General features: G+C 44.4%; 2 protein-coding genes across 6 annotated transcripts in view; one reads left to right on the forward strand and one right to left on the reverse strand.

Moving 5' to 3' along the window:
- Positions 1-12,518, reverse strand: part of LOC149358730 (SH3 domain-containing kinase-binding protein 1-like) — a 28,594-nt gene extending 16,076 nt beyond the window's left edge. For 2 of the 5 annotated variants that reach the window (XM_089570900.1, XM_089570899.1), the window contains exons 1-6: positions 12,410-12,518; positions 8,688-8,990; positions 6,389-6,516; positions 4,444-4,525; positions 2,507-2,691; positions 1,165-1,330 (exon numbers count right to left, since the gene is read on the reverse strand). In XM_089570900.1, the coding sequence (XP_089427026.1) occupies positions 1,165-1,330; positions 2,507-2,691; positions 4,444-4,525; positions 6,389-6,516; positions 8,688-8,990; positions 12,410-12,413 (868 nt within the window). In that variant the 5' untranslated portion in view covers positions 12,414-12,518. Of the gene's footprint in view, positions 1-1,164; positions 1,331-2,491; positions 2,692-4,443; positions 4,526-6,388; positions 6,517-8,687; positions 8,991-12,409 lie in introns of all 5 variants that reach the window. The other 3 variants (XM_089570901.1, XM_089570898.1, XM_089570897.1) reach the window with 2 other exon arrangements.
- A 24-nt stretch (positions 12,519-12,542) lies between these two features.
- Positions 12,543-15,153, forward strand: LOC149358731 (methylmalonyl-CoA mutase, mitochondrial-like). Its single transcript, XM_089570896.1, has one exon. The coding sequence runs from the start codon at positions 12,799-12,801 to the stop codon at positions 15,112-15,114; it is 2,316 nt and encodes a 771-aa protein (XP_089427022.1). The 5' UTR covers positions 12,543-12,798; the 3' UTR covers positions 15,115-15,153.
- Positions 15,154-16,310: the final 1,157 nt, after the last annotated feature.

Below are 16,310 nucleotides of genomic sequence, written 5' to 3' on the forward strand. Positions count from 1 at the left end.
TCTTTGCGACGGACTCTGCGTTACCACCGACGCACAAGGACTATCAGCGTCGGAATTACGCAAGCAAACGTGCAGACCCAACTGGCGTGCACTGCTTGATCCGTGTGTTTTTGAAGGAGGAAACGCAGCGGAGGGAGCATCAAGTGACACCACCGTGATCCCACAAGCAGGAGCGGAGCAAGTAGCACTAACTTCGGCTTCATCTCGCCATTTTCGACCGATTGTTAGTTGCGCGGGCGCATAAAACTTTGATTTTTTGCATTCTTAAATAGAGCAGGACTTTAATTTTTAACAGAGAAGGGTGAACACATAAACATGCCGAAAATGTGATTTTTAGAAAAGAAACCATATTGCGACTGTTTTGCACTTTAAGGCATCCTCCCTAAGGGGGGACGAGGGTCTTAAAACTGACCTTTTTATTTGTGACTAGAATCTCATAAAATTTTGCGCACAAATGAGTTTTTCTCTTCTGATTCCAAATGTGTAATCATAATTGAGCTGGTGGTCTTAGATCAAAAGTTATCCTAAAAAATAGAGTGTAATTAGGTAATTTCTTACGCAGCTTTAATGAACTTTCTCACTGAATTTTGTTGCTTTTAATTAGATGAATTGATAGCCAGCAAATTCCCATACCCGACAACATTCTTACTTTTTTTGTTTAGGCCACATATAAATAGCAATTTACAATTAGCTTAACGAGTTGCAGTGTCAAATACTGTGACCTTTACTCTCGACGTAATATATCGCAATGACATGCCTTTAGAGAAAAACGAAGAATGTCACCGGGTATGGGAACTCTCTGGCTATCAATTCATGTAAATAAAAGCAACAAAATGCAGTGAGAATTTTGAGAAAGTTCATTAAAGCTGCGTAAGAAATTACCTAATTACATTCTAGACTTTGTAAGATTTAAGACCACCAGCTCAATTATGATTACATATTTGGAATCAGAAGAGAAAAATGCATCTGTGTGCAAGATGTCATGAGATTCTAGCCATAAATAAAAAGTTTTAATACCCTCGTCCCCCTTAACCAAGTTTTCCTGAGTGTATACTGTACGCCACTCTGTAAATACAGGTAACAAAAAGTGATAAAATTCACAGTGGCCAGAAATTACACACACACACACACACACACACAAAAAAAAAATCCACAAATGAGCACCTTTCTTAGAAATTTCGGAAGGCTTAAAAGGAGGCACTTTGGAGATGGGCCGGTCCGAGCTGTTGCCATACTCCTGGAAGGCAGGCTTGTCAGGCAGGTCGGGCTTGCCTGCTATCTTGCCTCCCGGGGGCTTTTCAGGCCGCTCAGGCTTCACAGGCTGCGGAACCTGCACAGCAATGAAGACCACACCGAATGCAACAAACACAGTAGGGTCTACCAGCTTGGGAACAAAGGATGTCTGAACGAGACAGTCGAGGCGAATTCAAATGTGGGTCGCTTCGAAGGAAAGACCCAGAACTTTGAACAAGCAGTACTTTCTCAAATCCAAATTTGCTACTCGATACAACCCAAGAACAAAGTGGCAAATTCCCCTCAAAGGAAGCCATCCAACCGACGGCGTTTATGCCGTGGTCAGATGTGTTCCTCCGCACTCTTGGTGCTCCCAGAGTTTTACCAAAATGGCAGCTTACTGTTCGCCAAGTCACGCATTTTGAATTACCAGAAATCTGATTTAATGAAGTTCAAATTATTGAGATTTCACTGCACTCTGCCAACACCTGTTACTGTTTGCTTTTTACTGCACTGCCACAATGTCGAACATTCATTCACAGCTGCATTGCTTTTTTCTTTGTTCACATACTACTCCTGTTGACAGATAACTCGCATCACTGCAACGGGCAAACAATGTGGTAACCGAAAGTATTTTATTCTTGCTCAAAATAATAGCACCCTTATGAACTACTTTCAACAGCAGATACATATGAAGCGGGCGTGCTCCAAGTGCTACTCTTAGGTGCAAGGCAGTCAGCCATCACGTTATAACAGGTCACAGCCACTGACTTCTGAATTTAGTGGAAAACACTGTGCTCCATTTTTAAGTCACCTTGCGAAGCTTTCACACATGGCTGACACTCAAAAATGCAGTCCTCCAATTTTCACCGAGTGGTCACAACCCCGCAGCATGCATTCTGACTGGCTAAAGGACTACCCCTTATAGAATTCGCTGTTGAATCAGCATGGACGACACTTTGAAGGTGACATCAACTTAGCACCAAGTGTGAGGCGCTAAGCAGCGCACTAGAAAAAGCAGTAATTCTAGTGTTTGAACATTAACTGAACATATAGCACCCAGAGCTCTGTACAACCAGAGGATGTTTAAGTGGTAAATGACAGGCTTCTTGGCGCTGCATCACACAGCCCTAGACTGCGATATATTTTGTGGTTACACTTGTTTTCACTGAAACCGGAGACATCCGAATCTGTTTTGGTAATTTCAGTGCGGCACGAAAAGGTACGGTGGTAGCAGGTTTGATTGTTTTGTACTCACCGGTCTCTCACTCACCTCCTCCTTTATGAGCTTGACGAAATTGTCCGGGAACACGCCGACTCTGCCATTGAGCTCCCCTTTCCACCAGCCTTTGTCCTCCACTTCCTTGGTGAGCACCGTGATCACATCCCCTTCCTTGATCGTCAGCTCATCGTCGTTCTGCGCCTCGTACGCGTACAGCACCTTGGCCTGCTCCCGCACTGTGGCAGACACAAACACACAAGCCTGAGAACAGCACAGACAGGAGAGTTTATGAACATGTGCGTTCCTCCTTAGAAAAGCAAAGCTAGCTTCAATAAAACCACTGTGAATTAGGAAAAATTCAGGGGGGCACTTTGTTGACCTAAGGTGCGGTGAGGCGAAAGCCTTTAGTGCGGTGTTGCTGCTTGTGACACTGATGTGTGGTTAAGATGTTAATTAGGTACACAATTGTTTGTGAATCTTCAATGCTGGAGACACTGGAGGGCGTTTGGGAGGCATCCCTCTGATTCGACGCCTTTCTGCAAACACTCTCCAGCGTCCTAGACAAGAACTGCATATGCGTTGGCAGGAAGTAGCGTAGCCATTAGCACGCTCGGCTGAGGAACGGAAGGATGGTGTTTCGAATCCTGTCATGCACAAAGATCTTTTTTCTGGCCTGACTAGAAAAAGCGTGACACCTTTGCTGACAACCTTCTGTTGACAATGATGAAGCATTAAAGGCTTTTGCCTTTTAAAATACAATCAACCCAGTATCCACTACGCAGCCAAATAGAGTGACGACCAATTCAAGATCATACAGAGCAAGACAGTTCCAACATTAAAAAAGAAAATGCTATAAAAATGTGAGATACGAATCACCCAATTTTGAATGAAGTGGCTGCTGAGTGATGCTCAAAGGCATTTAATTCTCAGCACAAGGTCCAAGCAGTTCTTTCTCTAGTGCTCACAGAATTCAGTCCGCATATGCCTTGTCTTCAGTGCGTAAAGCAGTTCGCAACTAGGGGTGTGCAAATATTAACAAAATTCAATATTATTTCAAAATTTAAGGGGGGGACGAGGGTCTTAAAACTGACCTTTTTATTTGTGGCTAGAATGTCATGCAATTTTGCACACAGATGTGTTTTCCTCCTCTGATTTCAAAAATGTAGTCATAATTGAGCTGGTGGTCTTAGATCAAAAGTTATCTTAAATTTTAGTGTAATTAGGTAATTTCTTACACACCTTTAATGAACTTTCTCATTGTATTTTGTTGCTTTCAATTACATGAATTGATAGCCAGCAAATTCCCATACCCGATGACATTCTTACTTTTTTGTTTAGGCCACGTCTAAATAGCAATTTACAATTAGCTTAACGAGTTGCAGTGTAAAATACCGTGACCTCTTACTCTCGATATAGTACATCAGGATGACATGCCTTTAGAAAAAAAAAACGAAGAATGTCATCGGGTATGGGAACTCTCTGGCTATCAATTCTTGTAAATAAAAGCAACAAAATGCAATGAGTAAGTTCATTAAAGCTGCGTAAGAAATAACCTAATTACATTCTGGACTTCGTATGATTTAAGACCACCAGCTCAATTATGATTACATATTTGGAATCAGAAGAGAAAAATGCATCTGTGTACAAAATTTCATGAGATTCTAGCCATAAATAAAAAAGTTAGTTTTAAGACCCTCGTCCCCCCTTAAATATTAAAAAATAAGTCCAGCCTACAATCACAACTCATTGTATAACTTGTCCTTTGTCATAATTCTTCTACCTCATCTCCCCTCAGTTTCTAAGGCATCCTGATCAAACAATACCTGAAAGACTGGTGGATAAAACTACTACCATGTTAAATAAAAAAGCACCAGATAAATTTTGTCAACAGCTTACACAACCGTCAGCCCACAAGGGATCTCTGGAATTCTCCCACTGTGCCAAGAGAGACTCGGCAGGAATACTGATGCTGAATGACTTCCACTTACCTGGCTTTGGGGGTAATTTTGGGGCCTCTGACGAGGTTTCTGATGGCACAGGGGGTGCAGGTTTCTTCAGGGGACCCAAGGCCTGCAGGCATATGAATAGGCCATCAGCGAACTCTATGCAGGCACAGCCACTGCTTGATCTCAAAACAGCAACTATATAATTGGCTAATGAGCATGACCGAAGTGAAGTAATGAATCCAACACAATCACTATATAAACGAAGTACTATCAACTCTGTGGCGATGACTAATAAAAACAGTCAGTCAAAGACGAAGAATTTAAGCATTTGAATAATCAATGAAACAATGAGGAAAAAAGAAAAAACACAGCGTGCAGTCAGCAAAAGCAAAGCCAGCAAGGATCATTTTCTGCTCAGCTATAGCGTACTATGCTTCTTTGCCTATTCCTTTCCAGGCTTGCCCAGCCCCCTTAGATATACACTTTCTTACAACCACTGCAAATTTACCTCGCTCTGTGTACCTAGCTCCATGACAACTTTCAGTTCCACAAAGCTTCTGATATGCAATTCCCTTTTTCAATCATATCTGCATTGATGCAATGTGGTTTGGGCTTACAGTACTAGAATATCTCAGTAGACTCTCATTAATTCAAACCTCAAGGGACCAGAGATTTGAATTATCAGAAGTGCACCTTAAGGGGGAACACTGTTCTTGAAAAGAAAATTTTATTAATTTAGTCATAGTTATTACATTTTCAGGGCACATGTATTTTTGTGCGCTGATTCTAGGTATGTCATTTAATTTCATGTAAAACAATTCCTTGAGCACTTATGCACATTTTATGCAACTATTTTGCGGAGAGTTTTGAAGAAAATTTGCTGCAGGAAACTCGCTGAAATGTATGCCATTGGGTTCTCTTGACACCAAGGAATACAATAAGGGTAAAATTATAATCCTGGCTCTCATAGAACTTGAGTCATAGGGTACTGAGGCTGCCACTTCAGAAACAGGAATACACACTTTCCTTCTCATTTCTGAAGCGACAACTTCCAAACTCTATAACTTAAGTTCTACGATAGGCAGGAAGACATTTTCACCCTTATTGTATTCCTTGATGTCAAGAGAACATAATGGCATACATTTCAGTGAGTTTCCCACAGCAAATTTTCTTCAAAACTCTCCACAAAATACTAGCATAAAAAGTGCATAAGTGGTCAAGGAATTGTTTTACATGAAATTAAATGACATATTTAGAATCAGCACACAAAAATACATATTCCCTGAAGATTTCATAACTGAGACTTCATTAATAAAATTTTTTTTTTTTTCAAGACCAGTGTCCCCCCTTAACATGAGCCAACACTAAATGTAGTTTGCTTTATAAACATCTATGCATACAAATATCAAGGAAGCCAACAGTCCCCGAAACCAAGCAGCCTTGGGGACGTTTCTTTTTTCTGCCGGTACGCACTACATTTAACCACTTAAGCCTACAGTACAATTTTTCCTCTGGTTAACTTTGAGCAAGCAATAATATTTCATTAAATTGAAAGGGGAGCACAATCTACCTCATCATACTGAAATTAAAAACACCTGGTGCTCTATGGACGCGAAGTTATGAAGACTGGGATACTTCGTTACATCAAGGATTTCATTACAGTGAAGTTTGTTACATCGAAGCTTAACTTTAATGCCACGGTAAGGGCCATGCCAAGAGCTATGTCAGGTCACTTTCTGATAACAATAAACTACTACTTTAGAACATGCCAATGAACTAAACAAGCCCTAGGCCAGTGATTCTGTTCAAGAGACGACGACAAGTGAGCATGCCTCAAGCGGGCAAGCTTATCAAACCGCCAAAACAGTTATACAGAGTGTCGTGGTCCTTTCCCGACCTTTCCCTTCGTAACTCCTTTCCAAAGAGGCAGGTGATGACCTGCCACACTTTATGTAAAGCAGAACAACCACTACAGTTCTCAGCTCACAGGTTTTTCTTCAAGAGAGTCAATGATTTGGCTTTTGACCTTGATGCGGCTCTCGGGCAGGATGTTGCCAAATCCAATGCCTTTGGAGATGGGCTTGGGCTTGATCTCTAGCGATGCCGAGTGGTCCCCTGAAGATAAAAGAAAATTTAAAGTAACCCCATTTTACACACACATTCCCAACACAAGCCCCTAGAGTGCACTGAACCATCCATATACATCATTTACAATAAACACCATTGCCACACCACCACTCACAATAGTGTGGCGATAAAATAGAGTGCACAAACAGCACAAAATGCAAAAAGGTCTTTTTACAAACAAATGAACAACCTTCATTTGAATAAACCTTCCGATGTAGTCAGAATCTTGAAAAAAAAAATGCTGTCATTTTGCTTTTTTTTTTTACATTATATAAGTTTAATGAAGTGCATTTCAGGCATGTTAACCAGAATGTTTTCCAAATGTTCCTGAAGTATGGCTGAGAGAAAGTTTGGGGAGGGGCTGTTTGTTCAGTGAAACTGAAATTCATGATGGCAGCAACAAACTGCTAGTATTGAAGCTCACTGCTTTCAGACCGATTGAGTGCATTCTGGTCGGCATGAAACAATGATTCCTTTCCCGATTCAATTCCATTTCTTAATTTGCCATCCTTTAGCACTGTGTGAAGTGAAACAGCAGCCTCGTCATGAGCGAATAACAAAGAACGTACACAGGGTGTGGAGTCTTTCCAGAAAATGGCAAAGGGCAGGAAATTCAAAAACTGAATACAACTGGTTTCAGAATCGTTATATTACACCAGCCTGAGATGCCACATGTGAAGTCCCATTGCAACAAGATTTTGCACTTCTTGCATCACTCACAGACTCTTCTAATCAGTCCCAAAGGAACCCTAACGAAGAAGCTGGCCTGTGTAGACTGAAAAGCACGTTTTAATGACAAACCGGTTATATTCGCTGAAAACAGAGCTTTTATAAGCTAGAAAAGGCCAAAAAATTAAATACAAATATCGACGCCACAGGTTGTTTTCCCAAGCAAACTTCAAAGATATCAAGTACTTTTGTTATTTACGCAGACCTGCAAGGCTAGACCACACTGCCATCCGCTTCCAGCGCAGTGCCTATCACGCAGTGCCTAATGCTCTCGACATCACCACTAACATCACAAGTGGCACGAAAACTATTACATTTTTTTCGCAAATACATCTTCTGCTGCTGAAGAGGCGTAAAAAACCAAACAATCAAAGTTTACCAATTACAAAAATTGGAAGGAGTTGTCCTCAGTGCTCCCTCAGGACATCATCATCATCATCATCATCAGCCTGGCTACGCCCACTGCAGGGCAAAGGCTTCTCCCATGTCTCTCCAATTAACCCTGTCCTTCGCCAGTTGCAGCCACCGTATTCCCGCCAATTCCGTAATCTCATCCGCCCACCTAACTTTCTGCCGCCCCCTGCTACGCTTGCCTTCTCTTGGAATCCACTCCGTTACCCTTAAGGACCAGCGGTTATCTTGCCTTCGCATTACATGCCCTGCCCAAGCCCACTTCTTCCCTGCAGCAAGCACATGCATTCTTCACCTGCAGTCTCAGTGCATCTATACAAAAACAGGGTGGGGGGAACATTAACTCAAAGCTTGGTGGCAATACTATCAGATTCCTGAATGATGAAAAGATGCTTTGTAGGCAGCGGTGCTTTGGACATTTAGGGTGAGCACCAAGGCCACACACATTCATAAGTGACAAACAAGGAAGCCAAAGGCAGACGAGAATGTACCTAGACAGTGTTGTTAATATATTTGCTCATGACGAACCCTGTTGGCTACCTACGTAAAAGGAATACAAAGGAAAAAAAAAAAGACTTCCATTTTTTATTTGATCAACAGCTCCCTGATGCTACACACTATCATGAGGCACTAGCCACTAGTAATACAGCCTGACTAGAGCAGTGTGCAATAACCAGTGGCCTGGTGACATGGCTCAGAGGCAATTGGATTCACGTAAACTCACATGACCCCGGATTCATTTATATTTACTTGCGGCAGAACTCTAATTCTAAGCTAAAATAAAGAGCAAAAATTCTTTTTGCGCCAAAGCTACACATAAACACGGCCGTGTTACAAGGCAAGTTATAGTGGAGGGTCCCAAATTACAGCCACCCGAGGTTTCTCAATGTATTCCTCAAACTAATTGCACTAGCATCGCCAACGCTGTTCAAAGTGTGCATGGTGGTATCAAGCCCCATGAAGAGCCAGAGCCTTCACTTGTGAGCAATCTTGCTCCAAAATAATTGCTCCCTGCTCACCTGTGATGTCCCCCGAGGACTCGGGCTTGTCCGAGTGGAAATCAGAGGTGACCGAGTTGCCCCAGCGCGTTGGGTTGTTGCTCGCTGCAGTGGCAGCAGCACGGGGGGATGCGGGGGCTGTCTCCTCGAGGACGACGAAGTTTGAGGGGAAGACACCAATGCGGCCTTTCAGCACACCCTTCCACCACCCCTCCTCGACCTCCTCGAGCACCTCGATGACGTCCGACACCTCCAGATGCAGCTCATCCTCATTCTGGGGCTGGTAGCTGAACGCCACCCGAGCACGCCTCCTGTTCAGCGCCTCTGCAAGAAACAGTGAGGTGCAAAGCAGGCAAGGAGATCCCTGGGTGTGAGGCTATTACTTCTCTGTGTCATCGTCGTCATCGGCTCGGCTACATCCACTACAGTACAAGGGCAAAAATTCAATTCACTGACCGTCAATTTTGCATTTACCATTACATGAAATCCACTCTGTTACCCTAAAATGACCATCAGCAAGCTACTCTTTGTATTGCATGCACTCGCATGTCCATTTCATCTTTCTAGCTTAAACTAGGATGCCATTAATTCACATTTGCTCTCTAACCTCATCTAAAGCAATGACTGAACTTACTCTCTGGGTCTTTGGCCAACAAGGCAATGCCTGCACTCAAGCACAAAGAGACCAGAAAAACATGAATCATAGAAGAAGTGACCAACTGCGCAGAACCAAGTGACAAAGATGACAAAGAACAGTTTTGGATGATAAACCAGATAGCAATCTCATTTTCAACATACGCCACAGTAATGGTGGCAACCCTCAGCACTACGTGTCAGTAAACCTTCACAGAGCCTCTGCTGTTGCCCTCCCAGTAAGGAGCTTAAACAACACACTAGTGCCAGTTTGGGGTACCATAAAGCTATCTGGGAGGTCTGCACCAGGAGTGATGAAAAATACCACTTAAATCAAATGACTCACCCCATATTCTCACTCGAGCAGCCCTTAACAACAAAACTGATTCCACACATAAAATGTGAAGTCATGAAATAACTGATGACCTAAAGGTGTTCATATATAACACGATGAATGCTATTTGTCAGCTAATAACTTTGCCCAATGATTTATAAACATTAATGAATGTGCTCTTTGTGGAGAACCAAAGCAAATAAGTCTGAACTTAATGCAACACCCGATCTAACAGATGGGGTAATACAAAAAGTAATAGCATCTGTTGTTCACAAACACAAAAAACTGCTAATCATCGGTCAGTGGCCTGGCACAGTATCTAAAGATAATCATAATATTAAATGAGAAGTTACTATAATAAGAAGCTAAAACAGCTTAATGCAAGTATGGCCTACCTGCCACTGTTGCAAAATACTTCCAGGCAAGAAAAATAGCGGTGAGTATAAACTGTCTTCATTCCTTTGCATTATGTTTTTAATTACAAAACAGATGCAATCATGCACTTACTCACCATTGCTATAGGTAATTTGCTTACCGATTTATTTTTTCAAACATATTTTACTTTTTACTTTTTCCTCCCACATTGCAACGGTTCTCAGAATTTCAGACACCTGAATGAAATAATTTACAGGTCCACACAGTACAGACAAAACAATGAAAGTGACAGCTTCACGTTTAAGTATAACAACAGAAAAAAAAAAATAGTTCATAAAACTAGACTTTCAAAACTTAGGAGCCACCCTATGATTGCTACGCTACCCTTGAAATGCCATTTACACACTTTTAAATGCAATTCCCTTGCAGCGCAGATGTGGAATGCTAGGCAATAAAAGAAATACAACAGCTTCCTTTCATCTCCATACTATGCACTACAGTATATGCAACCACCAGGCATGGCATGCACATGTGGAAAAAGAATGCGAGCTTAAACAGCAGGTCAATGCACCACCGGAAGTCGTCCACATTGTGCATTCCTTTCCCAAGAGAAACAGCTGCAAAACAAGACACCGATACTATTCTGAACAGTGCAGAATTGAGGCCTATTACGGTCATTTACAAGAACAGATTGGTCATACTTGCACACAGAGCCGACAGGCTTTGATTAATGATATGTATGCGCATGGGTAAACAGCTGTCCCAGCTAATTGATCATATTCAAAGCACCGAGAAAATGACACAAACAAGGTGTGCAGCACTGCAAGTGATGAAAGATGTACAAGAAAGCACTTCTTGACTGCCGGAAATGTCAATGACAGATCTACACAGTACTTTTTAGCTTACAATCCTTCAGCTCATACATGTATGTTGAGTCGGGAGTCGGCCAGCAAATCTAGAGGGAACTGCTCTCCTGTTTGCATTTTTTTTTAATAAAACCTGGACATAGGTAACAAATTAACCATTTTCTTGAGTGGCTTCATGCTTTACTTTAGTTTCAGTTTGACAGTTCAGTTGTGCTGACCAGTCTTTTATGGATTCATTCTTACTCCATGGCTGAACCTTTACATGTGGAATGAAATCAAGCTCGACAAATGGGTTCAACGTGTTCAGATTGAGCCGAACAGAAACACGCTTAGATGTAGACAGGCGATTGAATGTTTTCGTTCGCCATTTTCCGATTCAGTTCCGGCTTGCTCGGGCACGCCGTACCTGCCCTGCATACACATATCGACGCTCACTCTGTTCTTTCTACGCCGCAGAGGCAGTGAAACAACTTCGATCTTCACTGCTCATCGGTTCAGCGGAAGGCAAACCGCTTCTTTCACACCGCAAGAGTTTCGCAAGATGGTTCGAAGGTCGTTCCACACGCTCGCCTGCTTGTCTCCCGCGTCAACGACTCGCTCGTTGAAGCGTTTCCTGCCCAACGCGTGTGCCGTGCTGTTCTCATCAGTCGCCAGAGGCGACCTCCACTCACAGTAATGCAACGGAAGGCAATAAGCGAGCTTTATAGTCAGCTCAAAGCACCGTGAGGAAGCGCGCTAAGTTCAGCGGGCGAAGTGCTCAGAAACGTGACTTCTACAAGAGGGCTTCCTGTCAAACCGGGAGTGCCACAATTTACGCCGCAGCTAGACGTGTTAGCTGATGCTCTTTCGAAACACGTATCGTACAGATAAGAATGCAATTGCGGTCATACAAGTTAAGGAGGGAGTATGCCCGAGCATTATTGAGATGCAAGTAAAAAAAAAAAGGTGGCGTTATTGGAGTAGATGTGCTGACTAAAAGCCGCGTGAGCGTCAAGCTGGAGCTGACGGCGCGCATACGGAGTTCTCATTCGCGATGAGCTTGGTCAAAACAACGCAAACCCGTCCGCCGATGTGGCCCCCATTCGTTATCAGCTGAGTTGACACAATTAGGCCCCACTTCCTCTTGTTGAACCGACGGGCCCGGTCGCGAAATAAAGAGAAAATCGAATCTGGGACAAAAAAAAAGTCGAGGAGCACACTGCATTTTCCCCGTTTACTCGTGCTCGCTTGCAAAGTGCTAAATTTTTAAATGCATGCAGAACTAGCCCCTATTTAGAGCTACGAATGGGAGACTCCGATGAGCACACCGCGACGCTGTCAAATCGCTTATATTTTTTGGCCCCGAAAAACTACAAAGCTTGACGGCGGCGGGCGCGGGTTGGCCTTTCGGCGATGGGTGGAACACAGCTCTGAGTCGCTAACCAGCAATAATGGATACCAGGTGCACCTCGACGGACACTCCGCGAGTTTCGGTAACGCGCTAGCAAGAATATGTCACCCTGTATCATGAGAAAACGGCATAAATGTGTACGAACCCATTCCAGTTGTCTTGTCATCAGCTTTTCGATTTTGTAGGTGTAGTCCCCAGCGGAAGTGTCACCGACTTCCGGCAAACGCGCCGCCACCGCCGCTTGAACACGTTGCGCCATCTGCTATGAAAAAGTGAAGCTGCACGTTTGTGACGAAACTGACGCAGCACGAAAAACGTCGAAGCAGGCAGCAAGCAAGCAGCAGGAAACCGCAGGCTGAGTGGCGGCGGCTAGTAGCGTGTTGTACGAAGTAAACAAGTGAGCAGGCATCTGCGTAGCGTAGTTATGCAGTAGTTACGTGCTTCTGTCCCTTTGGCTCGATATCATATCACCGTTGCTATGAGACACATTCTTTGAACTGTCTGCGCGCGGAAGTCGAAACAAAATTGTCAAGCATGTTGCGGGCATCCAAGTCGTGGCGTAGTCTCGTCTACAAGAGCACGTATGTGCAGTCTTCGTGGGACTCTACCAGCGCTGCTGCGGGCGCTGCCGCTCCGGCAGCGGCACCGTCTTCGGCAGCCGCTCCGGCGAGTGCTCCGGCTGCGTCCAGTGGTGTGGACTTCAAGTTCCCTCCTGAATGGACGAAACGTGCCACCAAGCAGCTCAAAGGAAAGCCGCCGGAGACCCTCAAGTGGGAGACGGCAGAAGGTATCACCATAAAGCCCCTGTACACAAGCGAGGACACCAAGGGGCTGCCCGAAGACTACCCGGGCATGTTCCCCTTCACGAGGGGACCTTATCCTACCATGTATGCAGGCCGACCGTGGACCATTCGTCAGTACGCTGGTTTCAGTACAGTCGAGGAAAGTAACAGATTCTACAAGGACAACATAAAAGCCGGCGTGCAGGGACTGTCGGTCGCCTTCGATTTGGCGACGCACTGCGGATACGACTCCGATAATCCGCGAGTCAAAGGAGATGTCGGAATGGCTGGTGTGGCTGTCGATTCCGTCGAAGACATGAAGGCACTCTTTGACGGTATACCCTTGGAGAAAATCTCAGTGTCCATGACCATGAACGGTGCTGTTATTCCTGTGCTGGCGATGTTCATTGTCGCCGGAGAGGAACAGGGTGTGGAAGTGAAGCACCTGTCGGGAACAATCCAAAATGACATCCTCAAGGAGTTTATGGTGCGGAACACATACATCTATCCCCCAGAACCATCAATGCGAATCATCGGCGACATATTCTCGTTCGTCTCAAAGAACATGCCCAAATACAACTCCATCTCCATCTCGGGCTACCATATTCAAGAGGCGGGGGCAAACAACGTTCTGGAACTGGCATTTACAATTGCAGATGGACTCGAATACTGCAGGACAGGACTCAAAGCTGGTATGAGCATTGATGACTTTGCACCTCGGTTGTCATTCTTCTGGGGTATTGGCATGAAATTTTACATGGAGATTGCAAAAATGAGGGCAGCACGCAGACTGTGGGCCACCCTGATTAAACAGAATTTCAACCCGAAAAACGAAAATTCGCTGAAGCTTCGTACCCACTCCCAGACTTCAGGCTGGTCTCTAACAGAGCAAGATCCTTACAACAACATTGTACGCACTACAATAGAAGCTATGGCATCTGTGTTCGGTGGAACTCAATCTCTCCACACCAATGCATTTGACGAGGCCCTTGCACTGCCATCTCGGTTCAGTGCAAGGATTGCTAGAAATACTCAAATTATACTCCAGGAAGAGAGTGGAATACCACATGTGATAGATCCTTGGGGAGGCTCGTATCTCATGGAGAAGCTCACAGCTGAGGTATACGACGAAGCTCTCAAAGTGATCAATGAAGTTGAAGAACTGGGAGGCATGGCAAAGGCTGTTTCATCAGGCATGCCTAAACTGCGGATCGAGGAATGTGCAGCCAGAAAGCAGGCTCTAATTGACAGTGGAAAGGAAGTTATTGTGGGTGTGAATAAATATCGGCTCGAAAAGGAGGACCCCATTGACGTCTTGATGGTCGACAACACAAAAGTGAGAAACTCTCAAATTGCCAAGTTGGAGCAAATCCGCAAGAGCCGAGACAATGCAAAAACTGAAGCAGCTCTCGACGCCATTACAGAGGCTGCCAAGACTGGAGAAGGCAACCTTTTAGCCTTGGCCATTGAAGCAGCCAGACTGAGGGCCACTGTTGGCGAGATTTCTTACGCCATGGAAAAAGTGTTTGGCCGCCATGTTGCGTCTGACAGAATGGTTTCTGGTGCCTACAAATCGACGTTCGGAGAGGACGAAGAAATTTCTGCTGTGATTGCCAAAGTGAATGCTTTCCAGGAACGAGAGGGACGACGACCACGTATTCTTGTGGCCAAGATGGGACAGGATGGCCATGACAGGGGTGCCAAAGTTATAGCCACTGGATTCGCTGACATGGGCTTCGATGTGGATATCGGACCCCTCTTTCAGACCCCAGAAGAAGTTGCACAACAAGCAATTGATGCTGACGTGCACGTTGTTGGTGTGAGCAGCTTGGCTGCCGGTCACAAGACACTTGTGCCAGAGCTGGTGAAAGCCCTGCAGAAAATGAATAGGCCAGACATCCACATTGTTGTGGGAGGTGTCATTCCACCGCAAGATTATGATTTCCTGTATAAAGCGGGTGCAGCTGCAATCTTTGGTCCTGGCACACGCATACCAATATGTGCTGAGAAGACGCTTGAAGTGATTTCAGGAAAAGGAAAGGAGGAAAAAGGAGAGCAGCATGCATGATTGCCAAATTGGGAAATAAACATGCTTCTGTTAAATATCTATTTGCCTTTTCTCTTTGGCATGTTGATTATGCACTGTAGGCAGTGCTAATTGCAATAGAACTCACTGACGTTTCTAGACAAAGGTAAGCATTGGAGAAATGTATTCCTGTATTGAGCAAGCTAGCAAGGGTGCAGATGTGCAGTTGAGTTTAATATATTTTGGGCTGAAAGGAAAACACATGCTACACGAGATACAGAAAAGGAATTCTAAATTGTGCGTGGGGAGCTTGTATAAAATTTTTTGCCTTGTGTAGAGGGAAAGGATAAAAGAAAGTGAAAGAAGAAAGATGCTGGTTATTAATGCCTTTCAAAGCTTTGAATTCCAGAGCAAAAATCGGTTCTGTTGGCGTGAACGAAAAAGCTGGTTAAGTGACCTTGTGACGTCATCACAACCTGCTCACCGTTGCAGGTGGCATAGCATAGCTATCTGCCCATGGAGGAATTTTCCTTCCTCCAAGTATCTGCCCATGAGCAAACAGCCCATTGGTCGCGAGAGAGAGCAACCTGTCTCACAAGCCCCGCCTGCTGGGCACTGCGCTCAAATTTTTGAGGAACGCAGTTTGTGTTTCATATCTCGGTGGACACCTGAACCGCGCCGAAGGGAAAGGGATAAAGGTGGGAGAGAAGAAAGGAATAAAGTGGTGCCATACCGGAATAATTTCGACCATCTGGGGATCTTTAACGTGCACTGAAATCGCACAGCACGCAGGGGCGCCTTTTGTGTTTCGCTTCCATCGAAACGCGGCCGCCGTGGTCGGGTTCTCGGTGGACACCTCAACTGCGCGCCGTGTGGGAAGGTAGGAAGATATGTGAGGAAAAGAAGAAAGAGCCGGAATAATTTTGGCGCATTTTGTGTTTCGCCTAAACGCTGCACCACTGCGCCAGGAGTGATGTGAGGTCTCCCTGTGATTTACGACCATGTCTGCGAAGTGAAACGCAAAGTGAACCCTAGCCTGTTTGCACTCCTTTTTATAACTTTCTTTCCTTTTTCATTATGCCTGATGGCAAACAGCTCGAATAAAAAAAAAAAAAAAACCCTAGCCACATGCTCAGACAGCTGGAGGGACCAGGGACCCTCTAAGGCTATCGCGTCATACCTCAAGGCTAATTTATTTAGTCGCTTAATGCCACCTCAATTTTTTTTTTCTTTCTTTC

The sequence above is a fragment of the Amblyomma mixtum genome, chromosome 2 (genome assembly GCF_055824585.1).
Source record: "Amblyomma mixtum isolate Tamu chromosome 2, ASM5582458v1, whole genome shotgun sequence".
Lineage (NCBI taxonomy): Eukaryota > Metazoa > Arthropoda > Arachnida > Ixodida > Ixodidae > Amblyomma > Amblyomma mixtum.

Excerpts from the sequence above, each read along its gene's own strand:
- LOC149358731 (XM_089570896.1), top strand. The coding sequence starts at position 12,799 with ATGTTGCGGGCATCCAAGTCGTGGCGTAGTCTCGTCTACAAGAGCACG.